Source organism: Podarcis filfolensis (assembly GCF_964270895.1).
Source record: "Podarcis filfolensis genome assembly, chromosome: Z".
NCBI lineage: Eukaryota > Metazoa > Chordata > Lepidosauria > Squamata > Lacertidae > Podarcis > Podarcis filfolensis.
In genome coordinates this window covers 36,121,967-36,148,417 of record NC_139617.1, presented here as the reverse complement: position 1 = coordinate 36,148,417, position 26,451 = coordinate 36,121,967, and the positions used below count along the sequence as shown (strand labels likewise).

Genomic DNA, 26,451 nt, shown 5'->3' with positions numbered 1-26,451 from the left:
AAGATACCCGTTAAAGGAGTGGGGACTGTCTTTTCTTTCTTTGAACTCAGTTAAATTGATGGACTGTGAACGTGTTCCCTTCAGGGCCCAGTTGCATCTGTGACATTGCTAGTCCTCTTGAGCAGCCACTTGTGACCTGACTCAGAAGAGGTAGAGTAACAGTGTGTGAAAAAGGAGTGGAGTTGATCCCCAAGGAAATGGCAACCCCCCACACATACACAAAGCTGATGAAGAGCATAGCATGGATTCCAGTGTGTTAAAAGCCCCTGAACATGGTTTGGGGGATTGGGAACATGCCATCTGAATGCATTTTCTCTCTCTCAGACTCAGCCTTCCAAACCTGTGTTGACCTACCTGTAAGGGTTCTTGTAGAGATCAAAATAAAATGCTGTCAGTGGCATGCAATGAGCACCCAAGAGCGCTGTGTAGATGTCATGCATTAAGTATTATTTGTGAAAAATAATGAATTATCCTTTTTAATTCTTGATATTTTTTCTTTTCCCGCTTTCTTTTTTAAAAAATCAGAAGCCATTCAAGCAAACTGGGGATATGAATGAAGAGGAAGGTAATTTCTATCCTCCACAGTGTAATATAGTATTTTAAAAAGCACAACTTTGCCTCTTACAATCATGAGAATCAGTACCATCCAATCAGGCATTTTGTTCCACACGATGTCGGCATTGAACCTCCAGTATTACGGTACCTATCCTTTGGAACTCCCCCCCACCACATACCTAATAGGCCCCTTGTCTGTTGACTTTTCAGCCCATGGTAAAGGCCTTTGCTTTTTCCACAAATATTCATCCCAGTTTGTTTAAACAACCCCTAAGGTCTCTTCCTTCAAAACCCACCCTCTCCCTCCAAGATTTTCAGGAAGGGGAGGCTGCCCTTGAGTGAGACTACTTAACCTGTAAGAGATGGGAGTGTGGAAAGTAAGAACACATATTGCCAACACCTTCATTGCCAACCCTCTGGAGGTGACCCTTGTGTTATTTTTTCCTTTTCCTTTTTCTCAACTCAAGGGTGGGGAACTTCAGGTCCAGAAGTCAAATACGGCTCCCTAGGCCACACTGTCTACTAGCTCTGCTTTGCCCCCTCCTTGCATATTTTTGCCTAGTTGGGCTAAGTCCTTGAACTCTGGTTTTGCCTCTTGCTTGCCTGGACAGAGGCAGGAGAGCTGTGGGAGGGTGGGTGAGTGTGTGTAGAAATCAGCACTATGGTGATTTGTAGTGTTCTGCCCACTTTTGCCTCTGGCCCCACCCTCCACTGCCATAAGGCCCTCAGAAATTTACCTAGAAGGGAATGTGGCCCTCTGGCTAAAAAGGGGTTCCTCTTCCTTGTCCTCCTCCTCTTCCTCCTTATTTTAGTATTCATATGCCTAGCAATTCATAGAGGGACAAAAGGAAGGAAGGCCTCTGTCTCAAAGCTTACAGTTTTAAAAATGCAAGGAATTACAGCCTTCCATGTGCAGTCTAAATGCATGTTAAGTTTATTCACTCACAGTTAGCTCATTGCCCTCTCCTTCTGCCCCCTCCCTCTGCTGTCTCCGTCCCCACCTGTGAAATTTTAACTGTAAGCTCCCTGAGGTTGAGGCCACCTCCCTTGCTTTAATTTTTCCTCTTCAGAGCACTGGATGGCACCTGTGTTCACAATAATTTCATTTTATGCTCTTTGGGCAGAAATGGGGGAGGACATTGAAGAATCGGACAGAATTGAGAAGGGCTTCTCTGAGAACAAAAGCGAAGAAGAAGAAAAAGAGGAACAGCAGGTGGAGGTGAACCCAGAAGCTGAGGAATCGAGAATTACCGTAGCAGGGGATTCAGAGAGCTCTGCTCCAGAAAGCGATGGAGCTCTCATCCCCAGAGACGGCAGTTTTATCCTGGAAAGTGACAATGTGGAGAAATCCGATGAAGGGAGCAGTTCTACTACGCAAGAGGCTGTTGAGGTCCGTGACGTGGAAAATGCCACAGCACCAGCATTTGTGAGTTTCTACCAGGTTGGGGTGGGGGAACAGGATTACTTTAGCAAACACAGAATGACATAGAAGAAGCAAGACCTGAGCACAAGAGTGCTCTCCCTTCCCTTGGTTTCCAGCAACTGGTATTCAGAAGCATTTCAACCTCCAACCATAGAAGCCATGCATGGCCATCATAGTAAAGGCCCTTGATAGCCGTCTCCTCCACGAATTTGTCCAATCTTCTTTTAAAGCTATCTATGTTATTAGCTATCAGTACCTCTTGTGGGGGACGTGGGTGGCGCTGTGGGTTAAACCACAGAGCCTAGGACTTGCCGATCAGAAGGTCAGCAGTTCAAATCCCCGCAATGGGGTGAGCTCCCGTTGCTCCGTCCCTGCTCCTGCCAACCTAGCAGTTCAAAAGCACATCAAAGTCCAAGTAGATAAATAGGTACCGCTCCGGCGGAAAGGTAAACGGCATTTCCATGCGCTGCTCTGGTTCACCAGAAGCGGCTTAGTCATGCTGGCCACATGACCCGGAAGCTGTACGCCAGCTCCCTCGGCCAATAAAGCGAGATGAGCATCGCAACCCCAGAGTCAGCCACGACTGGACCTAATGGTCAGGGGTCCCTTTACCTCTTGTGGAAGTGTGTTCCATAGGTTATCTATGTGCTACATGAAGAAGGACTTCCTTTTATCTGTCTTGAATCTTCTAACATTCAGCTTTGTTGGATATCCATGTGTGCTGTTGTAATGAGAGAGGCAGAAAAATCTCTCTTTCCACTTTCTCCATGCCATGCACATTTATTTGTGTGTGTGTGTGCATAGCATAGTATTTTGCATTTTTCTATTTACATATCATAAGTTACCATCAAATATTCTTTCCATATAGACTTCCTAGCCTAGCCTTCCATGGTGTCTGTAATATGTCTGGTATTGCTGTATATCCATATATTAATCCACCCTACTTTTTCCTTTCTAATTCTTATTTGTATTTAACTGTTGTTCAGAGAATCACCCATACTTGTAATTTCATTTTAGTATCATTTTTTTTAAATACTCCCCAAAGGTTTCCCATTCACCCTTCATTTGTTTTTCATCCTGATTCCTTATTTTGGCTGTCATGCTTGCAAGTTTGGCATATTCTGTCAATTTATGCAGTCATTGTTCTTTTGTTGGTGTTTCTTTTCCCGCCCAACTTTTAGCATACACTATTCTTGCTGGTGCTGCAGCATTAAAAAAAATATTATATAGCCTTGCAGGGAGCTCATAATCAATTATTGCTAATAGAAAGGCTTCTGGTTTCTTCGGAAATGTAAATGGGGGTGGGGGGGAGATGAGCTCATTGTAAACCATCTCCCAGTATTTTTGGGGTTATTTACACTGCCACCACATATGTATGAAAGATCCCTCAATCTCTTCATGTTTCCAACACAGTTTGGACCCTCTCTTGTACATTTTAACATTTTAACTGGGCATCAGATTCTACTGCCATGCACAGTTTTAAGCATCATGTAGTGTTTTCCTTGCCTTTTCTCTAAACGAAAATATCACATGCACTGCAATGTTTCTTCATATATTACAGTGCATGATTCCTGCGTCCCAGGAATCCTGGGAACTGTAGTTTAGCCCTCAGAGAGCTGCAATTCCCAACATCCTTAGGAAATTGCAAGATTTTGGGGGGAAAGTTATACTCTTTAAACCTAGACAACCTAAGAGGTCTTGTGCAGCAAGTCCAGTTCCCCCCCAAGACTGGACATACTGTGATATAAGAAAAGCAATGAGGAATTGCACTGGAAAGGTGTGGGATGAAACCCTTCATTTGCTGGAACATCATCTAACCTCCCTGCAAACAATTCTTACCTTATGCCATCCACTGGCTTAAATGTTGCTTTTAATTGGGAACCAATGTCATGGTTTCTCCCTTTGCCTCATCCGCAGGTGAGGCTCTCTAGGACACCGTCACGCCTGATGGAAATAACCACTGAGTTCTTCACTACATCCAGTGGAAACACTTACAAGGCAGTTCTGAACTCACCAAAGCTTCAAATCAAGAAATCTGAGAAATATTATGTGGGGAAACTGAAGGCGAATTTGCTGCCCTCCTACCTAGAGCAAGTGTACCTCTCTGAGAGTTTCTTTACGGATGTGAGAAGGCAGTGAGTAGGACTTCAATCTCTTCTCTTAGTTTACAACTCAATCCCATCTTCTGTGTGGGTTATGTTCCAGTGGTTTGTGCATAAAAGCAAAATTACCCAAAGCCAAAACCGCCCCGATCCCTGAAATGAGGTTGGGGCCATCTAAGATCTCAGATTGCCCTGCAGGATCTTGCAGGGGCTTCTAGAGCCCTTGCATGGTCCTCCCAGAGCCTAGTAAGCAAGGCAGAGGGCTTGAAACTCTTTCTATGAAGGGAAAGACCCCCGGCAAACAAGGCTGCCTTATCCACTTTTTATTTATTTAATTTTTTTTGTTGAGTACATAAAGTTGTATTTATGTAGGTGAAGCCTGTGTGAGATGCAATCAACCTGTAGTTTAATGGCATTTATTTATGTTTTAATTAAAAACATTTACATGCCGCTAAAAAAAAATCTATTGAGTGGTACATGGTCTTTGAAAAGTCGGCTCCCAGACTTCAAAACTACCTCCTTAGGGAGGCCAAACTGGCTCCCTCATTGTTGTCCTACCGGCAACAGGTGAAGACTGTTTTGTTCCAGCAGACTTTTGGAAGCCTACTGCTTTTAAGGAAAGGGCTTCTAAATAGCACAACACTGTTTTTACTACCTGCATTTTAATATATATTTTTTGCATCTGTTATAGTTTTTAATTCTGTTATAAATTACTTTTTTGACTATCATCTTCTATGTGCTTTTAGCTTCCTGTGTGTTTTATCTGTGTCTTTTTTAGCTTTTGTGAGCAGCCCTGAGTCTCAGTTCAGGGAAGCTGGGGCATAAGTACATTTTAAAAACAAACAATATGTTAGTAAAAACAAAAATGCAGCCCAAAGACTGAAAAAGAACAATATAGAAACTGGTGTGAACAAAAGTGCAGACAACAGATGTCCCATAGATTTCAAACACATAAATCCGGGTCTGATTTATAGGCCAGGAAGAATGCCTGGGTAAAAAGACAAGTCTTTGTAAGATGTCTGAAGTGACTGATGGCTGCTGCTTCATGTGTGACAGAGGGAAGAGCCTTTCCCAATATAGGAACAACAGCAGAAAAAGTTTCTGAGTCGTCACCCTACAATATTTTGCAGGGTGCCATGTCACAGGTAGAATTTCTCCAGATGATCTAAGCAATCTTACGGTATTAATACAGAGACACATAGCCTTCCAGGTAAATGCCTTTTTCAAGAACAAGAACATGAGGAAGATTGTTCAAGGCATCTTTCAGCATAAAAATCAAAACAAGATGAGCTTGCTGAGGATCTTTAGCATAATTGGGAGAAATGAATGATAGAAGTTTGAACGTATTCATTCCTCTGAACCTGCAACCTCCTTCAATGGTGGTCTTGGAAGGATTGTTGCTGTTCTCTCCCCACCACCACCACCACCACCACCACCCAAAAAAAAAATTTCAAGACTTTCAAGACTTTATTATGAAGTTAAAATAAGAATCCAGTAAGAAATAAGAAATAAAAATTTAAAAGTAAATTTTCCCCCCATAAAGCCATTATGTCAGGGAACTGTCATCTGAGACGAAGGAGGTGAAAGGGCTCATGGAGGGTGAGAGAGACCACTCAGCGGAGGAGGGGACCAGCAGGGGGAGAAGTGGAGTTACAAGGGAAAGTGAGTCGGAGGGAGAGCTCAGAGATACTTCAAGCGGGAACAGTGGAGAGGTTTCAGGACCTCCCGTAGGGACACCCACTCCTCGGCGGAAACTGTCACACCGAGAGTCCAGAAGACGCGTTTCCGTCAAGGAGCTTTTATGCTGGAAGAAGTTCCGTAAACGCCCACTGTCCGATTCAACGAGCGATTGATGGAGCCATGCTTAAGGAGCTCCATCACAGACAGAGGTTTGGGAACTTAGCCAAACTCTGAGGGATCAGGATTTTACGCACAAGCAGCTCACCATCCCATCACAGCAATCGGACAGTCCCTGAAAGCAGCTTGTGCAGAGAGGCATCATGAGCAACCCAGCTGGAGCCGGAGGAGCAGCAGGAGCTGGAGAAGGTCCAACTCTGGAAGAAAGGTGCAGAGTTTTGGAACTCCAGCTAGCAATGCAAACGGCGAGGCTAGAAGAAAGGAGGGCGCAGGATGCAGAAAAGGCAAAAGGCGCTACACTAGCAAGAAAGATGCCAGGAATGGTGCAGAAGTTTGGGGGGGACCCCAGGAACTACCAAGCCTTTAGGACAGAGATGCAGTATGCTCTTGAACTGCAGTTTAACGACTTTCCCGATGAGGCATCGCGAGTGGCGTTTGTGATTGGCCATCTCGAAGGGGGGGCGAGAGACTGGGTCCGGCCCCTGATGGCAGGGAATAGTGACATGCTGAAGGACGCGAGGAAGTTTTTTCGCGCCATGGATTTGATGTTTTCCAGCGAGATTGAACAGGGACTGGTGCGCAGACAATTGATGGCTTGCAAACAGGGGAGCCGATTGGATCGTGAGTACTGGACTGAGTTTACAATGTTGATACATAAATTGGGGTGGGACCTATCGGCGGAACCCATTCAAATGCTCTTTGAAGAGGGGCTTTCTTCGGCGGTGAAAGACGAACTTTCCCGGGCGCCCAGGGCGGAGTCTATGGACCAGCTGACCAAATCAGCGCTGACCATTGGAGCGCGCCAGGAGGCAAGAGCCTTGGAGAAGCGGGAGGGGAAAGGAGAGTGTTGGAGGGATTTCCGCATTCCAGAGATTCCAGAACCCAGTTTCCCGCCCGGAGAGCCGATGGAAGTTGGAACAGCGCGCGCGCGCGCAGTTTCAAATCCCAGTGAAGGGAGGAAGAAGGAGGGAAAGAGCGCCAAGAAATGTTACCTCTGCCAGCAGCCAGGTCACTTTGCCAGAGTCTGCCCACAAAGAAAGGAATGGCAAGGGATGGCGGGAGCTGTTGGGGGGAAGGAGGAGGAAGTCCAGGAGCCAGTAAAAGCCAACGCCTGTCTGCCGCTGTCAGGGCACTGCAGACAGGCCAAGGAGCAGTAAAAGTGCCCACTCCGGAACCTCCAAGACCAGCTCTAGTAATAGAGGTGCTGCTAGAGCTGGCAAACGGATACCCACTAAAGACCAAGGCGCTGTTGGACTCAGGCAGCTCCTGTAATTTTATGAGCAAGGAGTTTGCAGCTGAACACCAGATACAGACACTCCCTTTAAGCAACCCCCTGCAGGTCACCACGATCGATGGGAGGGAGCTGTTGGGGGGAGAAGTTAGCCTACAGACCGTCCCAATGGTTATGAGGGTGGCAAGGCACACTGAAAGGATAGCGTTCAATGTAGCCACCCTGGGAGGGGCGCCAGTCATTTTGGGAATGAGCTGGCTAGCGTTGCATGACCCGCTAGTGGGCTGGCATCAGAGAGTGGTCTCCTTTGGGTCAGCACATTGCTTGGAACACTGCAAAGAGGGAAAGGTGCCAGAAGGGGCAAAAGCCTCCCTAGCAGGGATGGAAGTGGCGGACAAAGGGAAGGTGCCCAAACAATATGCTGACCTGAGCAAGGTCTTCAGCGAAAGGGAAGCAGATAAACTACCACCGCATAGAGACTTTGACTGCCAAATTAACCTGGTCCCTGGGGCCCAGCTCCCCGTGGGCAAGCTGTACGCCATGTCAGACAGGGAAATGCAGGAGTTGAGGGAGTTTATTGACAAAAACCTGAAGAGAGGTTTCATCAGAGAGTCCAGAGCGGTGGGGGGCAGCCCAGTGTTTTTTGTGGACAAAAAAAACACGGATAAACCGAGATTGATCGTGGACTACCGGCGGCTAAATGCCGTGTCAGAACCAGTGACTTTCCCCATGCCCAGAATTGATGACATTTTGACCAGGGTGAGGAAGGGAAAGATATTCACGAAACTGGACCTGAGAGGAGCGTACAACCTGATACGAATAAAGAAGGGGGATGAATGGAAGACAACGATGTTCACCCCCCTAGGGGCTTTCGAATATCTCGTTATGCCCTTTGGATTACAAGCAGGCTCCGCCTGTTTTCAATCGCTCATGAACCATGTACTGGGACCTTTGCTCTACAAGAATTGCGTGGCCTTTCTCGATGACGTGCTGATATATTCAGAGAATGAGGAGCAGCATGTAAAGGATGTCAGGGAAGTGCTGAGCCAGCTGCAAGCAAACCAGTTGTGGGTGAAATTGGAGAAGTGTCAGTTCCACGCCAAGGAGGTGGAATTCCTGGGGTACCGCCTATCAGACAAGGGATTAGCCATGGATCCAGGCAAGGTACAGGCGGTGCTGGAATGGAAGACACCGAAAACGAAAAAAGATGTGCAAAGGTTCTTAGGGTTTGGGAACTTTTACCGTAAATTCATCAAGAACTTTGCCCACTTAACGGCTCCCATCACGGACTGTCTGAGCAGCAAGAAGAAATTCGTTTGGACGGCGGAGGCGGAGCATGCTTTTGAGGAATTGAAAAAGGCATTCGCTTCGGAAGAACAGCTCCTGCATGTGGATTTACAAAAACCCATGAGAGTGGAAACTGATGCCTCAGACCGCGCGGTGGGGGCGGTGCTGCTTCAGCCAGGGAGCAATAAGTCGGAATGGAGACCGTGTGCCTTCTTTTCGCGTAAGCTGAACAAATCCGAGAGGAACTACACGGTATATGACCGAGAACTACTCGCCATTCACGAAGCGTTCCGGAGATGGAGGCACTTACTAATTGGTGCACAGCATAAGGTACAAGTATGTACGGACCACAAGAATTTGGAGTATTGGAGAACGGCACGAGTGCTCAACCAACGACAAGTGAGATGGGCCCAGGAGTTCTCCAAATTCCATTTTGAAATCTGCTATGTGCCAGGTCCAGAAAACATCAGAGCGGACGCTCTCTCTCGCAAACCTGAATATTTGGAGGGGGAGGGAGCGCCAGAAGAGAGACATATCATCCCAGAGGACCACTGGGTGTGTGGTGCGGCCTGGGTGGGGCAAAGAGAACTGGTAGAGGGAACGGTAAATGATGAGTACGCCCAGGATAAGCTCAGAGGTTTAAGGGGAGAGGGAGAAGACCCCGGAGGTTTTGAAGAAAGAAACGGGGCATTGTATTACAAAGGGGCGCTATATATACCCGAAGGGGAATTGAGGGGGAGAGTACTCAAACAGCTGCACGACAATCCCACAGCGGGGCATTTTGGGCAACACAAGACCATGTGGTTGGTGACCAGGGAGTTTTGGTGGCCCAAGGTGAGGGAGGATGTACGGGAGTATGTGAGTAGGTGTGACCAATGCCAGAGAGCCAAAGGAGAAAGGCGGGCACCAGCGGGGTATTTAGAACCGTTACCCACACCAGAACGACCGTGGGAGGCGGTGTCGATAGATTTTATGACTGATCTGCCCAAATCCCAGGGGAAAACCGCCATACTAGTCGTAGTAGACCAGTTAACTAAGATGGGTCACTTTGTAGCTTGCTCACATGCAGTCACGGCGGAAGAGACAGCAAAATTGTTTGTAGAACATATTTTTAGGCTGCATGGCGCCCCCTTGAGGCTGGTTTCCGACAGAGGGAAACAGTTCACGTCCAGATTCTGGAGGAAGCTTATGAGCTTGTTGCACGTAGAGGTCAACTTTTCGACTGCCAGGCACCCTGAGACCAATGGGCAGGCGGAGAGGGCAAACGGTATCCTTCAACAATACCTGAGGTGTTATGTCAATGACAGAGAAAACGATTGGGTCGAAAAGTTGGCACTAGCGGAATTTGCTTACAATAATGCAGAGAATGTGTCCACCGGGATGAGCCCCTTTTTGGCTAATTATGGGTGCCACCCCAGGGCGTTTCCAGGGGAAGGAGGAGAGAGATGGAGTGTTCCGGCCGCTGAACTTTTTGTAGAAGAAATGGAAGCGATCCATCGTCAACTCCAACACAACTTAGAAAGGGCCAAAGAAGAATATAAGAGGCAGGCAGACAAGAGCAGAAGGGAAGGTGAAACAATTAGGGTGGGGAGTCGGGTCTGGCTATCAACCCAAGGGTTGCCGTTCAAGGGTAGTTGCAAGAAATTGAGACCCAAAAGATTGGGACCATTTGAGGTCATCCAACAGGTCAACCCAGTGGCTTTCAGACTCCGGTTACCGAACCACATGAAACTGCACCCAGTATTCCACAGGTCATTACTGTCACCATACAGGGGGGAAGGTGAAGGGGTATCCACACGGGGGCCAGCCATAGAAGAAAGGGAAAGCCGCAACTATGTGGCGGAAATCATCGACTCCAGGTGGAAGGGTAATCAGGTGGAGTATTTGGTCGCGTGGGAAGGGGAGCCGGAGTCGGAAAACACCTGGGTGAAGGCAGGGGAGGTCCATGACGAGGTCTTGATCGAAACGTTCCACCAAAGGTTCCCCAGGAAACCTCAACCAGTAGCGAGGTTCCGGAGGGAGTACTTTGGCACCACCGACGATGAGGAGGAACTGGAGGGATTCAGGGAATCGGAGTTGGAAGAGGGTACAGACTCCGAGGAGGAGGAGTACTTGGAAACCGGGAACAGCAAAAGGTGGAGGGAAGTGTTCGAAACTTCGGAAGATGAGGGAGGTTCCTTCAGGGGTTTTGCTCCCTCGCCTCCCGGAGAGGAGGGGAGGGAAGGGGGTGAAGGGGGCCCTAGAGGGGAGGTGGATGTCAGGGAACTGTCATCTGAGACGAAGGAGGTGAAAGGGCTCATGGAGGGTGAGAGAGACCACTCAGCGGAGGAGGGGACCAGCAGGGGGAGAAGTGGAGTTACAAGGGAAAGTGAGTCGGAGGGAGAGCTCAGAGATACTTCAAGCGGGAACAGTGGAGAGGTTTCAGGACCTCCCGTAGGGACACCCACTCCTCGGCGGAAACTGTCACACCGAGAGTCCAGAAGACGCGTTTCCGTCAAGGAGCTTTTATGCTGGAAGAAGTTCCGTAAACGCCCACTGTCCGATTCAACGAGCGATTGATGGAGCCATGCTTAAGGAGCTCCATCACAGACAGAGGTTTGGGAACTTAGCCAAACTCTGAGGGATCAGGATTTTACGCACAAGCAGCTCACCATCCCATCACACATTACTATATAAAACACATTCTCAAGACTACACATTGAATTAGATGTTACAAAAACAAACTGATCCGATACAGAAAAGAGTACAAACCAAAGGTTACAAATACAAGCCATATTTCATTGGGATTTGCCACCCCCATGATTGGCCTTTCATATAAGTAACAAATGGCCCACCCACAAAGAAAGCCTCCCATCACATCTCTGACTCACCACTTCTGAGCAAGAGAAATGCTTAGCACAGAAGCTCATACATAAAAATGTGGAGGGAGGGTGCTTAGCTAATCTGAGGATGGACAGTTCTTTCCATAAACCCGGAGCAAAGCATGTCTCCTACTTTTTAAATTCTGAAGCAAAGCATAGCCAGAGTTTCCAGAAGCCTGTGAAGCTCTGGGGTTCACCCACATTGCGTGATGCAACACAGTGAACACGGATGAAGTAGAGATGCAAACTTATGAGAGAGATGTTTGTTCCTGCAAGCAGAAGGATGCCCCAACTTTTCCCATCCTTCTCTTTCCCCATCACAGAATCCGGCTGCAGTTTTTTGAACACCTGGAGAACTGGTATTCTGAGACGTTGTCCAAGGCCGGGGTCATTGTGGACTCCAAGAAAGAAGAGATCAGCGCTGAACTGCAGCTGCGCGCTCACCTTCATGAGCCAAGGCGGGAGCGCATCGAGAAGGATATCTACGATGTCAGAATGGGTATTAATGTTTTCACTGCTACTTGTTACCAATGTGACACAATTGTTTCAGCTAGCCCACCTACTCCCCACTAACACTAAGGCCACATCCGCACCATACATTTGAAGCGCTCCTATACCACTTTAAACAATCATGGCTTCCCCAGAAGAATTCTGGGGGCTGTTAAGGGTGCTGAAAGTCATAAGAGGGGACTTCCTAGACCAGGGGTCAGCAACTTTTTTCAGCTGTGGGTCGGTCCACTATCCCTCAGACCATGTGGTGGACCGGACTATATTTTGGGGAAAAAATATGAACAAATTCTTATGCCCCACAAATAACTCAGAGATGCATTTTAAATAAAAGGACACATTCTACTCATGTAAAAACATGCTGATTCCTGGACCATCCACAAGCCAGATTTAGAAGGCAATTGGGCCGCATCCGGCCCCCGGGCCTTAGGTTGCCTACCCCTGCCCTAGACAGAGGACTAGGACCCAGGAGACCATGGCTCAGATTCCCCTCAGTCATGTAACTCACCGGGTGACCTTGGGCCAATCACTGCCTCCCAGCCTAATCTACCTCACATGGTTCTTGTAAGGATGAACTGGGGAGGAGGAGAACCATGGACACGGACTCAAGCTCCTTGGAGAAGAAGATGGGATAGAAATGCGATAAATAAACTGTAGTTCTAGGAGGGGAATAATGAGTCTCTGCAAATAATATAGGCTGATTTGCTATATATGGTTGTGCCCAGCTGTTAGGTTAAATTCCCCCTGCCCTCCACCGACCATTGTCACCCTGGCCTCAACTGGTAGGCAGAGGATCGAATTCAAAACGTTGACAAATTTGTGGAGGCTGAATTTATAAAAAGCGAAGGCAAGGATGGGTTTTTGGAAATTTGTTCAGTGGTGTCTGGACACACACATACACACACAAATAAATAAATAAATATGTATGTATGAGCAATGGCACCCCGTGGCATTGGGGGGGGGGGGATATAGATTGCAAGGCTTTCCAGATTTATCTTACTTTCAACTCCCACTGGCTTGAACCTAAAGCATTCTCCCACCCCACCCCTGCACGCCTTTCCTTCCCCCCTCTCAGCGGAGCTGCGATTTCACAACGACCGCTTAGTGCGACACTGCAGTGGTGTGGTGGAGGCCCTGAATAAAGAAAAAGCCGCCTTCTCCAAGCTCCGAGAAGACCAGAACCATGTCAGCAAGACTTTCCGGCGGAAGATCCAAGACATGGAGAACATCTTCCTGATGGAGACCAGGGCAGAAAAGTCAGTTGGGGGGGGGGGTCGCACAGCTTTCCCCCATGCCTCTTTAGTCCCAGGGAATTGGTTGAGCAGGGGCTACCTTATCACAACATCAGGTTTCCTGAGTGCTTTTGATTTTGGTGGTACTTCTGGATCCAGGTCTCTCACTGGAGGCTCAGTGGCTAGAAGTGCCTTTTACCAACTGTGACTAGTTCAGGGAAGCCTTGCCACAGTTGTTTATGTGTTGGTTACTCCAAGACTGGGTTGTTGCCATGCACTTTGTGTGGGGCTTCCCTTGAGTTTGATCAGGAGGCTGCAGTTAGTGCTGAATGTTGCAGCACATACACCCACTCAATCACTTTAATCTGTGGAACTGACAATGCCCCTGATGCCATATAATACCTGTTCTGTATTTGTAAGAACTCGATCTTTTAGTGTGGTGGCCTCTACACTTTGGAACTCCCTGTGTGTTGACATCAGGAAAGGCACCTTAACTCTATTCTTTTCAGCACCTGCTATAACACTTTTGTTTAGGCAACCCTGTCCAGATGCTGAGAAAGTTGATGCAAGTTTTACATCAGTTTTCAGTCAGTCGTTATTGTAACTTTTTGAAAGTCTTAAATTGTTATTAATCTTCTTATTTACAATGTTATTGTTTTATCGTTTTTGTAACCCACTTTGAGGATTTATTTGTTTCTTACAGTCAAGCTGTTTAATATAAATGTAAAAAACTTTGTTGGTATATCACCATCTCCTTTCTCAGGCTGTTGAGTCTCAGCAACAATATGCGCACTGAGCTGATTGACCACGTGGAGGTGATGCAGCTCTCCCTTCGGAGCTACAGGCAGTACTTGGAAGAAGCACTAGGAAAGCTGCGAGATGCAAACACTGACTTCCTTAAAGCGTGCAGGTATGCCAAGAGCTGTTCAGCAGTGGCTGGTGTAGTGGATTCCATAAGGTGGGGTGAAGCCCCCGAGGCAGTGTCCCTGTGGGTGCCCCACCACTTCCACTGTCAGCGGAGAATGGGTACCAGCATTGGTGCTTATTTCATGAGATCTCACAAGAGCTCTCATAGTTCGAGAAATCTTGCAAGATTTTGGCACTGATGCGCCGCTCCGATATCAACACCACTGTGGTGTTTAAGGCAACTTTACTTAGTCATGGTAGCCACCACTGGAAAACCCACAAAAGTGGAACCCCCAGGCCTATAAATTCCCTATCTTAGTTTTGCACAAGTGTAGAAATTAAGCCACGTTCCTGTCCCCCTCCTCCTTCCCCTGCTGAGTTCTACAAGGGACAATAGTGAGACTTGAGGAGGAGGAGGAGGAGGAAGCTGGCAGCTGGTGCCACCACCCCTTGTAAGTGAGAAAGCAGGCGGGGGGGGGGGCTGGCTGAAGGCAGACTGGGGTAGGCAAGGTAGTGTCCTTCCCCTAAAGAGGCAGCTTCCACTAAGTCTTTATAAGATCCTGCTATACAGGTGGAATCATAAACAGGGCCTTTTCCAACCTCAGGCCATCCAGAGTCTTAGCATCCTTAACTGGTATTTTTCATTGTTTTTTCCAGATTATTTGCTGATGGCGGAAATTTTTCTCCTGAGGAACTAGATGGCTTCATCAAGCGCCTGCACAAGGAGAGTGGGCGCATTGAGTTTGTCGAGGGCTTGATCATGATTGACCTGGAGAAGATGGAGTCTTCTTACCTGGAGCAGGTGAGGAGATGCCGGGCTCCCTGTTCTAGCAAGATAGAGGTTGCATCAAGAACAGCGAGAAGAATAAAAACTCTTATTTCCCCCCGCTGCCTCCCAAGGCTACAGAGGTCATCAACAGATATGAAAGCAAGTTTCGTTTTCTGGCACTCGACCGGCTCTTCATAGAGAAAATCCAACGGTTCTTGACGAACACTCAAGTGAAAATCAAGACAGAGGTGCAGATAAATGAAGAGTATTTTATTTTACTTTATTGCCAGAGTGGGGAGAGGCAGGCGTGGAGCTTTCTCATTTACCCCCAGCTCAATGACTTTTTACCTAAAGCTTTGAAGGGCTCCAGATTACTTCCTTGGATGCTTGACAAGCCCTTACTCAAGTTATCCTCCCCATTAGCACTTGCACACAAACAGCAAAAGGGATAAAGCACAGGAAGGACCCCCAGAACTGAATGAGTCCTGGTGGGAATCCCAGTGAGACCCGCTTTTTTTATTTATTATTTCGTCTATTCGTTGCATTTATATCCCACCTTTTTCTCCAAGGAGTTCAAGGTGGCATTTGCAGTTCTCCCCACACTCATTTAACCCCCACAGCAAGCCTGTGAGGTAGGTTATAGGCTGAGAGGCAGTGATCACTGAGCTTCATGGCTGAGTGGGAGTCTGAACCTGGTTCTTACCGGTACTAGTCCTCATGTAATCCTTACAACAACCTTGTGAGGTAGGCTAGGCTGAGAGGCAGCAACTGGCCCCAAAAGTGAGCTTCATGACGATTGGGGCATTTGAACCCCAATCTCCCAGGCCCTAGTCTGACACACTAACCACTACACCACATTGGCTCTCTGCGGCAAATGCTGAGTAGAGGATGGCAAAAGAGACAAGAAGGATTCTGAAACAACATATCATGCATAGCCAGAGATGCACTGCAGATTACCAGTATAAAGCTCTCAGACCACTGGGGGATGGATTCTCACAAAACTATCCCCTGCAGATTTCCCCACCCTTGCCTTTCTCCTTAACTGGTAAACACACATCTGGGGAAATGCATTTGCCCAATTATAGTTCTGCCACTGGAAGTCCCATATCCCCTTGTATGAGTGTCAGCCAGGAAAACCTTTCTCCACTTACCTTCTGCGAATCTCAGTTAAGCTTTTGACTTCAAGTCCCCCCCTTTCCTTCTTAGGTGGCAAAATCCAATTGGCAGACCCAGACGTTAAACTCTTACATGGAGAAACTCACCAGAAGGATTGATGCTTGTGCCCATCCCACTGCAGATAAGGAAGTAAGTTCCAACAGCATGCAATTAAAAATGATTTGTCTTTGTGCTGCAAGGGGTTCAAGTCATATCCAGTGGGTTTTCAAAGTCTGGAATGCAGACCTGGAAGCTTGTCAGGGATTCCTCAGTAAGAGGATCATTCATTAAATGAAGCTGGGCATTGGAAGATTCAGGACAAACAACAAGAAATGACTTCATGCAGCACATAAACTATGGAATTCTCTCAGCTGGAACTTAGCAGAACTCAGTTCCGGCACCTCTCAGGTGGGCGCCACTGCTATTCTAAGAGAACGAGGGAGGTGTTCATGGTGAGTTCCAGCACCTCTTTTTCTAGAAAAATAGCAATGTTAATACAGTGGTACCTCTGGTTACATACTTAATTCGTTCCAGAGGTCCGTTCTTAACCTGAAACTGTTCTTAACCTGAAGCACCACTTTAGATAATGGGGCCTCCCGCTGCTGCCACGCCGCGCGATTTCTGTTCTCATCCTGAAGCAAAGTTCTTAACCTGAGGTACTATTTCTGGGTTAGGAGAGTCTGCAACCTGAAGCTTATGTAACCTGAAGCGCCACTATATATATGTGTGTGTGTGTGTGTGTGTGTGTGTGTGTGTGTTTATATTGAACAAAATCATATTTAGTGCCTGGTTTGTTTATTTCTCTCAGTCTGTAACTTCAGAAGCACTCTATGAGTTTGCTACGTTTGTGATGGAAGAACTGAAAAAGAGAAGCAAGTATCTCAATTGCCTGCTCGAACTGGTAAATAGATCCACATGGTGAATGATTGTAATGATTATTATTTGTCTCCCTAGTGCCATTTGTGTACAATGCACTGCTAAACAAGAATAACATAAGCAAAAAGACAGTTCCCTGACAATCAGTGGGCAAAATGACACATGGTGTTGATGGGAAAATTTGCAGATCTGTAAAGCTTAAAGCTCCCCCTTTGGGGAAGGGCTGTAGCTCAATAGTAGAGCATCTGCTTCACATGGAGAAGGCCCCAGGTTCAGTTCCCAGGATCTCCAGGTAAGCATGGAAAAGACTCCCTGCCTGAAACCCTGGAGAGCTACTGCCAGTCAGTGTAAGCAGTGCTGAACTAAAAGGATAAATCATCTGACTTAGTATAAGGCAGATCGCTATGTTGTTCTTGTGGCTTCCCCCAAGGCATTTGGCTAGCCACAGTTGGAAACAGGAAGCTGGGAAAATTGACCTTTGGTCTGGTCCAATAGGATGATTCATCTGTTTTGCTCCTTTCCGACGCAGGACCCTGTGTTCTCTTATGTACAAGACCCCACAATCCCTACCTCCGTGACAACCTCCATCCAATCAGATAGCATGCTGCAGGAAAGCAAGACATTTGTGATGGGTGTTGAATGTACATCACTGTTGAACCCAAGCCGGATGGGGAAGCCGGCCTTTGACGATGCAGCGATTAGTGTGATCAAGCACCTCATTGGGTAGGTATTGAAGGGGAAGGGGAAGGGGCGGGATGGTCCTGGTTCTTGCAAAAGTGGTGGAGACTGAGAGCACAGTAAACCCCAAGTCCATCAGCAAGGAGGGAGATGCTCATGAACAAATGCCTCCAATTGGTTTTTAAACTCACTGCAGAGAGTGGTGCCTAGCAGTGGTGGCTGTTGACTGTTGGGACTGGGAGGGCAGAAGGAAGGGACACCCAAAAGGTGGTGGCGCCAAAGCCAGAGGCAGGCAGAACCAGAGCCAATCACAGGCAGCTGGTTAATTCTTGTTTTATCCCCATCCTCCTCCCTGCTAAGAGGGCAAAACTCACTAAGGAAGAGGAAGCTGACAGCCAGTGACCAGTTCCCCTGAACTGGTTGTAGGAAGACAGGCAGGTGGAGACTGACTGAGAGCAGACTGCAGTTGGTAGGGTGGTTCTCCACTCACCCTAATGAGGGCAAGGAGTAGCCAATGTGGTGCCCTCTGGATGTTTTTGGACTCCAACTCCCATCAGCCCCAGCCAGTGTGGCTAATGGTCAGGGATGATGTTAGTTGTAATCCCAACAACATAAAGAGGACTTCATGTTGGCTACCCAATGGGAAAAGTTACTGCTAAGACAATGTGGGCAAGAAAATGAAAGTGTCACGAAATTCCAACAGAGAAAGAGTGCTTAAATAAAGTGCATGGAATTGGCTGAGACAAGTTAACTGAGCTCTAGTCCACAGGAGGGAAGGGAGGTCATGGAGTGTTGACTTCACTGAAAGATGGAATTGCTTTGTCAAATAGCGGAATGCAAGTAAGGGAATGTAAGACTTGAAGGACCTCTGTTTTTGTAAATAATATCAAAAAATGAAAGAAAGCTTTATGGGTTAAAAGACATCCCCTACAAATTCCCAGGATCTGAGTCTTAACCTGTGTTGAGCTTGTTTCAGATCCCATCGCATCAGAAGACTGACAGATGCGCAGCAGGAGAAAGAGCGATTGCAGTCCGCTGCAACAGAAACAGCACCAGGTGGGCACAAGGAGACCTTCCATGCAGGCAATAGTTGCAGCCACACAGCTTAGCTCAGGGGGTTGTAACAGATTTCCTTCAATTAACCATACCAGTTGCAATGCTTAAGACAGCTTTACTAGATCAGAACAACAGCAGCCACTGGGAACCTGCAAAAGCAGAGTTCACAGGCCTATAAATTACCCAGGCTTATATAGAAGCATTCCCTTGCCTTAGCCTTACTCACACACCTTGAAATCAAGATGTGTTCTCTGAGGAAAAGTGTGCTTGATTCAGCAAGAAGAATTCACTGTCTGCTTTCTGTCAAACTGGTCCAAGGCTGAATTTTTCCAGCACAAACATTCTCTACCCCGCAAAAAACAAACAAACAAACCATTCTCAACATATTCTTAATACAGTACAGTCTGCAGAAGCAGATTCTCCTAACTATATTATTTCACACACTGTTTTTACATACCTTCACATGTAGGCTACCTATCAATCAGTATGGCTATCCACCACAGGGTTGCCAAAACTTTTTGGGCCCGCTGGTCACAATTGGAGTTCTGACAGAGCACTGTGGCTGCTGGTCACAAAATGTCTGCCATGCGGATGTTCAAGGGAGAGGTGGAGTCTGTGCAAATGGGAACCAAGTAGGAAGAGCAAGCAGTCACTCTCACACTTTGGTGATTTGGGGATGGATATTTGCTGAGACCTTTTGCAGGCACCAGAAGAGGTCCTTGGGCAGAGTACATGGTGTTGGCAACACTTGCATTGGCTAGCATTGGGTTTGGCATTGGGTTTGGCATCAGCTGCTGGAGACTATGCCTCATTTCACACATAACCACCTCAGAAATAGTGCTCCAAGGCAACAGGACTGTAACCACAATATATTAATAATGAAGTTTACAATAATGTAGACAAAATATCAAACAAAAGTATTCATTTCTACCTGCCTATCATTCCGGACCATTGCAGTGGTTTTTTCCCTCTTGGAATTGAGTAACTTTTTTGAAGTCCTCCCAGTTGTGAAAACTACAGTCAGAGCCTTGAAACAGAGGAAGATCTTTGAAACAGGACCATATCCAGAAACCTGTCTTTTTGTCAGCTGCTTAGCGCATTCTTCAGTATAACAATAATTACTTTTGGGGTACACGGTTCTTTGAAAGCCTCGCTGAAATGTACACTTTGCAATTGTAATAGTATTTTGCCTCCTTTGTGTAAGCTTCATTATTAATTTATTGTCCCAGGTTCAATCCCCAGTGGCATCTCCAGGTAGGGCTGGGAAAGATACCCTGTCTGAAACTCTAGAGAGCTGCTGGCAGTCAGTGCAGAGAGTACTGAGCTAGATGGACCAAGTTTCTGGACGTATAAAGCAGCTGCCTTTATTCCCATGATGCCTTGCTCACTTTCTCTGCAACGATGAGGTCTAGAAACAAACTTAGGTTCACAAAAACAAATTATAAGCATTCTGACAATCTCAAGGTTCTGCCAACATGGGCTGTAACACTCTGTAGCCCAAGCACAACAAGGAAGAGATGCGGCTCAGTGGTAGAGCGTCTGCTTTGCATGCAGAAGCTTCCATGTTCAATCCCCAGGACCTCCAAGTTGGGCTGGGAATGTCCCCTGCCTGAAAATCTTAAGAGCTTCTGCCAGTGTAGACAGTACTGAGCTAGATAGTCCAGGGGTCTGACTCAGTAGAAGGCAGCTTCTCTCCAAGAGAAGAGAGTGCATTTTAGGTGCTGTATTCAATGCTGTTCCTACTCAGAGTAAGCCCATTGAAATGAACATGAACTTGGTTTCTTGATTTCAGTAGGTCTGCTCTGACTAAAGCTTAGTTGGAGACAACCATAGGAGGTGTGATCCCAACAAATGAGGCTGGCTTAATAATAATAAATAATAATAAATTTTATTTATATCCTGCCCTCCCCAGCCGAAGCTGGGCTCAGGGCGGCTAACAACAATCAAAATAATCCAACATTCTAAAAACATTCATTATAAAATTAATTAAAATCAAATTAAAATCAAATTGATGGCAACCATTAAGCAAAATTCTGTGCAGATTGCCAGAGGAGGGGGTCAGGCTGCGCCCTGACCAAAGGCCTGGTGGAACAGCTCTGTCTTGCAGGCCCTGCGGAAAGATGTCAGGTCCCGCAGGGCCCTAGTCTCTTGTGACAGAGCGTTCCACCAGATTGGAGCCGCGGCCGAGAAAGCCCTGGCTCTAGTTGAGGCCAGCCTAACCTCTCTGTGGCCTGGGATCTTCAGGATGTTTTTATTTGCAGACCGTAAATTTCTCTGTGGGACATACCAGGAGAGGCGGTCCCGTAGGTACGAGGGTCCTAGGCCGTATAGGGCTTTAAAGGTTAAAACCAGCACCTTAAACCTGATCCTGTACTCCACCGGGAGCCAGTGCAGCTGGTATAGTAGCGGATGAATATGATCTCGCAGCAAAGACCCCATAAGGAGTCTCGCCGCAGCATTCTGCACCCGCTGGAGTTTCTGGGTCAGTCTCAAGGGCAGCCCCACGTAGAGCGAGTTACAATAATCCAGTCTGGAGGTGACCGTCGCGTGGATCACAGTGGCTAGGTCAGGGCGAGAGAGATAAGGAGCCAACTGCTTAGCTTGGCGGAGATGAAAAAATGCCGCCTTTGTTATAGCTGTAATCTGCCCCTCCATAGAGAGGGAGGTATCGAAGATTACACCCAAACTCTTAACGGACGATGCTGGCACTAATTGCACCCCGCAAGAGATGGGAGTTGCCCCCTCAATCCCATATCGCTCCGTCTCAGCCAGAGGACCTCTGTCTTTGAAGGATTTAACTTCAACCGGCTCCCACGTAACCATCCAGCCACAGCTTCCAGACATCTGGTCAGTGTGTCTGGGGCCGAGTCAGGATGGCCATCCATCAACAGATAGAGTTGGGTGTCATCCAGCCCAAAACTCCGGACAAGCTGGGCGAGGGGGCGCATAAAGATGTTAAAAAGCATCGGGGAGAGAACCGCACCCTGAGGCACTCCCCACACCAAGGAGTGGCGCGATGACAATTCCCCCCCAAGCGCCACCCTCTGTCCCTGACCAGAGAGAAATGAGCGCAGCCATTGGAGGACTGTGCCCTGGATCCCCACGTCGGCAAGGCGGTGGTCTAGGAGTTCGTGATCGACCATGTCGAAGGCTGCTGACAGGTCTAGAAGAATCAGCAGCCCCGACCCGCCTCAATCCAGCTGCCTGCGGAGATCATCTGTTAGGGCGACCAGAGCCGTCTCGGTCCCATGACCAGCGCGGAAGCCAGACTGGAATGGATCGAGAGCCGATGTTTCATCCAGAAACCTACCAAGCTGTTCAGCAACCGCTCTCTTAATCACCTTACCCAGGAATGGAAGATTCGAAACCGGGCTGTAATTGGATAGATCTAAGGGATCTAATGATGTTTTCTTTAAGAGCGGACACACCACTGCCTCCTTCAGTTCCCCTGGGAATATCCCGGTGCCAAGGGACAAATTGATGATATCACCCAGGGGGCCCCGCACCTCGTCTGGACACACTCTAATCAGCCAAGACGGGCACGGGTCAAGAGGACAGGTGGTGGGCTTTCCAGCTCGGAGGAGTCTGTCCACTTCGGCTGGGGATATCCAGTCAAAGTGGTCCAATACTGGACCCGAGGACAGTCAAGGGGCCTCCAGTTCCTTTATTGTATCCAAATTGGCAGGGAGGTCATGGCGAAGCAACAGGACCTTCTCCGCAAAAAAGCTCGCAAATGCCTCACAGCTGTGTGTCAAATTGTTATTTAAATTTGGCTGTCCTTCAAGGGATGTTAAAGACCTAATTATACTAAATAATTGCGCCGGGTAAGAGCTAGCGGAGGCAATGGGGGCCGAGAAGTAGGACTTCTTAGCGGCCTTCACTGCCATCTCGTAGGTTTTCATAAAAACCCTATAAGATGTTCTTGAGGCTCCGTTACGGGCACCCCACCATACTCACTCTAGCCGTCTGAGGTCCCGCTTCATTTTCCGAAGCTCCTCGGTAAACCAGGGAGCCCGGTTTCTGCGGGGTCGCAGAGGGCGCCTAGGTGCGATCTCATCAATGGCTGCTAGGAGCTGGATATTCCAGCCCTCAACAAGCTCAGTCAATGAGTCGCCAGGGGGAGCAAGGTCCCGCAAGGCCTGACGGAATCTATCAGGGTCCATCAGCCTCTGCGGGCGAGCCCAAATTGGCTCGCCACCTAAGCAGGGTGGGGGTGGAAAATCAATCCTGGCTTTCAGAGCGTAGTGATCAGACCATGGCACCTTCATCGAAGGAGACATGATCACATCTATACCGGCGCCAAAGATCAAATCCAGCGTGTGGCCTGCTTGATGTGTGGGACCCGAAACAAACTGGGAGAGCCCTAGTGTCGCCATGGAAGACACCAGGTCCAGAGCCTGTGAGGAGGGAATGGCATCAGCATGGATGTTGAAGTCCCCCAATACCAATAGGTTAGGGAACTCCAAGGCCCAGCCGGCCACCGCCTCCAGCAGGCCTGACAGGGTGGCTGCTGGTGCGCTAGGTGGCCGGTACACCAGCCAGACAGCCAAGCTCACCTCGGAGCCCCACACTAGGCCAACACATTCAATGCAGGGAATCGATGGCGATGGTAGAGCCCTGAAAGAACAATCTTCCCGGATTAATAATGCCACCCCTCCCCCCCGGCCCACAGTCCGCGACTGGTGGAGGACGGAGAAACCCGAGGGCGCCATCTGTCGTAAGGTAACAGTTTCCCCTTCGCACACCCAGGTCTCCGTCACACAAGCCAGGTCAACCCCCTGCGAGGTGAAGAAGTCTCGCAGGGTGGCGGTTTTGTTGCCTATAGACCTGGCATTGCACAACACCAGTGATGGAGGTGAGTAATCCTTGCTCACCCTACCTTCGTCCCTCGGGATGGGGCGCAGATTGGAAGGGGTACGAGCATATCCGTATCTCGATCCCCTTCACCTATGACATCTTGAGGATTTGGTGAGGATCTTGGCTAAGACAAACTCTGTTGACCCAGCCCGCTGCTCCCGTTCAATTCAGAAGTGATGTTGCATGGAAACATTGCCTCTAAATTCTCTGTGCAAAGTGAGAGTAGTGGGCCTGATATGAAAGGTGGAGCTCTCTCTTTCCTGATGTTTGGGGCTCCAGCAAGCATTGGAAGCCATCGACCTTCTGAGCTGACCCCACCTGCCACTTAATGCCCTCTTCCATCTTTTCTTAGAGCTTATGCCAAAACCATTTTCTCCAGCATTCTCGGGTGGAGCTTCCCATCGCGAAAGCACCCAGGTTGCTCAAACCAACTTATCTCTCACGTCTGCACGGAAATCTAGTTCCATTGGCAAGCGGATGTCAGGAAGGTGAGGAAAACAAGAAAATTGCCCCCTCCTTCTGTTTCATTGGCATCTCCCCCTCCCCTTCCAACCGTACCCCATCCCTACTGACACACACTTGGAAAGGACATTTTTCAAGAAGAGCTCACAGACACTTCAGTGTTGCTTTTTAACACACCCAAATAAATCAGCCTCAAATAGGATTATTCACTGACAATTTAGTGGTAATGATGCCTGACCTGTTGAACATGGGAGCAGCAGTACTTTGAGCGCTTCACGACTTGGCAACACAGTCAGGTTAAAATTTCAAAATCTGAAGCTTTATGCTTCAGTGTACCACCCAACATCCAAAAAGCTTTCACAGAACTCACAGGCATTAGACTCTGTCACACAAAGCTTAGCTATTTAGGAATAATTGTAACAAGAAACCTTAACAGACTGTATTGACAAAATATCCTCTTGTATGGCAGACAGTTCTTCAGAATTTCGCAAAAAAAAAAAAAAAAAAAAAAGAGCAAACCCCATTTTACCCTCCTGGACAAATTAGCAATGGTAAAAATTATGATTCTACCAAAATTGTTGTTTCTATTCCAATCACTAACCCACTTGGATCCCGCTTAACCAGATACCAAAGTGGCAAAAGTCCTGCAAAAGACCCAGATTAAATTATTATATATACTTTGAACCCATCTCCCATGTTCATCAATAGACCAGCACTTTATATTGTTTCATTGGTAGCATAAGAGGAAAAATGACTATTACTCATACTTAATCTAAGCACAACCACAACAGCTCCTGGCTATACAATGTTGAATGTTATTTGTTAACTCTGTTCTGTCCAGTTACTCCTTTGTTTTTGTTTAAACCAATTCACAAACCAAGAACTTATACATTAACCACTAACGATGAATTATATGTTGTAGATATTGCTGCAAATTTATTATGCTATTTTTGTGATATGCAAATGAGAAGGTGGGGGAGCTGGGGGGGAGGTAAGCAGTTTTATGCAACTAAGTCTTAGAATAGACCCATTGAAATTAATGAACCTAAGTTAGACTTGAATGGATCTACTCCATGGCATGAAAAAAGTGAATAGAGAAAAAAATATGGTCTCTCTTTCATAACACCAGAACTCATGGACATCCAACGAAGCTGAGTGCCAGCAGATTCAGGACATAGCAGGGCATAGTTATAACTATGGAACTCACTCCCAGTAGTGGCAGTGGTGGCCACCACCTTAAATGGCTTCAAAAAAAGGATTAAATAGATTCATAGAGGATAAAACTATCAATGGCTATTGGCCACGATGGCTATGCCCCGCCTTCATGGTTAGAGGCAACAGTGCTTCTGAATACCAGTTTCCCACAGCCATCTGGTTGGCCACTGTGAGAACAGATGCTGGGTTAGATGGGCCTGATACAACAGGGCTAGCACTGGATACCACCCAAAGTGTTTACCTGTGGCTGAAAAGAGTTGTCAGCCAAGGCTGCAACTGAAATGACTAGAGTGGATTGGGAGCTAAATTCCAAAGCATATGGAGCACACCAGCTTAGGAAAGGCTAGCCCAGATGAACTTGTGTCTCATCCAGTAAGAGCTCTGTTTGTGTTCACATGGCTCCAGCTAGGACTTAATGGTGGCTTGTCAATGTTTATTTTAATTATCAATGATTATATGTCTGTGATATTGAGGTGGGGTGAATAACCAACTTCTGGGAGAAACAGAGAAGCAACTACCACCACCCTGCTCTAAATCCTTTCTTTTCGAGAACAGTGTCAGCTCCATACAGAGATATACAAAAACCACTCGGACTGAGAGGAAGATGCAGATCTTTGGAGACAAGCCGAAAGACAATGAGTAAGCCCCATGGTTAAGATTTATGCTTTGATAAGCTTTGTTAGTCTGTTCTTCAGCTGAAAAGGCTCCTTCAGGTGACTTACAGTGGTACCTCGGATTAAGAACTTAATTCGTTCTTAACCTGAAACTGTTCTTAACCTGAGGTACCACTTTAGCTAATGGGGCCTCCCACTGCCACTGCGCTGCCGCCACACAATTTCTGTTCTCATCCTGAAGCAAAGTTCTTAACCTGAGGTACTATTTCTGGGTTAGCGGAGTCTGCAACCTGAAGTGTCTGTAACCTGAGGTACCACTGTACAAGGTCACTAAAGGAAAGCAGTCCCTGCCTCCATATTTACACATTAAAAGAAATCACATTAAAGGAAAAGGGCAAAAGGAGGGAGAAAGGAAAGCAAAGGAACTCAGACACTGGTTAGTAAAGTTACAGCAGTTATAATAGCCAGATGGGATGGTAACAGATTCAGGTTGCCTGGTGGGTAAGTTGAGAAAGAGCCAGAGGGTTATGGGTCTCTTAGGACGGCCAATGGAATAGCATGGCTTCCCTTTTTCTCCTCCTTCTCTGAGTTGGCAAAGGAGAGTGTCCTGACCTCAGGGGTAGGCTTCCCTTCTTCAAGGAATGAAGCAATAGATTCAGACTAGGAGGCTGAATTGCACTCAGTGCCAGCCCAAGAGGAATATACTGAACCAAAGCACTGACACAAGAGCAGCCCATTTTGCGGGTATCTCTCTGCATTGCCCTCCTCTGAATCCATCTCAGAAGCCCTAGTGAAACCACAGTCTCCC

The 26,451-nt window shown here is 47.4% G+C and overlaps 1 protein-coding gene and 1 long non-coding RNA gene across 4 annotated transcripts in view; one reads left to right on the top strand and one right to left on the bottom strand.

The window, feature by feature from the left end:
* The window catches only part of CCDC180 (coiled-coil domain containing 180), a 60,415-nt gene that overhangs the window by 18,043 nt on the left and 15,921 nt on the right, over positions 1–26,451 (top strand). For 2 of the 3 annotated variants that reach the window (XR_014543827.1, XM_083596249.1), the window contains exons 17-30: positions 526–565; positions 1,680–1,981; positions 3,896–4,113; positions 11,640–11,815; positions 12,899–13,079; positions 13,819–13,965; positions 14,619–14,763; positions 14,862–14,978; positions 15,937–16,035; positions 16,694–16,786; positions 17,291–17,484; positions 18,416–18,495; positions 23,705–23,840; positions 25,585–25,668. Coding sequence is in view for 2 of the 3 variants with exons in the window: in XM_083596249.1 (XP_083452375.1) it covers positions 526–565; positions 1,680–1,981; positions 3,896–4,113; positions 11,640–11,815; positions 12,899–13,079; positions 13,819–13,965; positions 14,619–14,763; positions 14,862–14,978; positions 15,937–16,035; positions 16,694–16,786; positions 17,291–17,484; positions 18,416–18,495; positions 23,705–23,840; positions 25,585–25,668 (2,012 nt within the window). In the remaining variant the exon portion in view is untranslated. The remainder of the gene's footprint in view (positions 1–525; positions 566–1,679; positions 1,982–3,895; positions 4,114–11,639; positions 11,816–12,898; positions 13,080–13,818; positions 13,966–14,618; positions 14,764–14,861; positions 14,979–15,936; positions 16,036–16,693; positions 16,787–17,290; positions 17,485–18,415; positions 18,496–23,704; positions 23,841–25,584; positions 25,669–26,451) is intronic. The other variant, XM_083596250.1, reaches the window with a different exon arrangement.
* LOC310754580 overlaps positions 11,664–26,451 on the bottom strand; it is a 49,136-nt gene continuing 34,348 nt past the window's right edge. The window contains exons 2-3 of the long non-coding RNA XR_014543887.1: positions 15,882–16,021; positions 11,664–11,798 (exon numbers count right to left, since the gene is read on the bottom strand). This is a non-coding gene — a long non-coding RNA (uncharacterized lncRNA). The remainder of the gene's footprint in view (positions 11,799–15,881; positions 16,022–26,451) is intronic.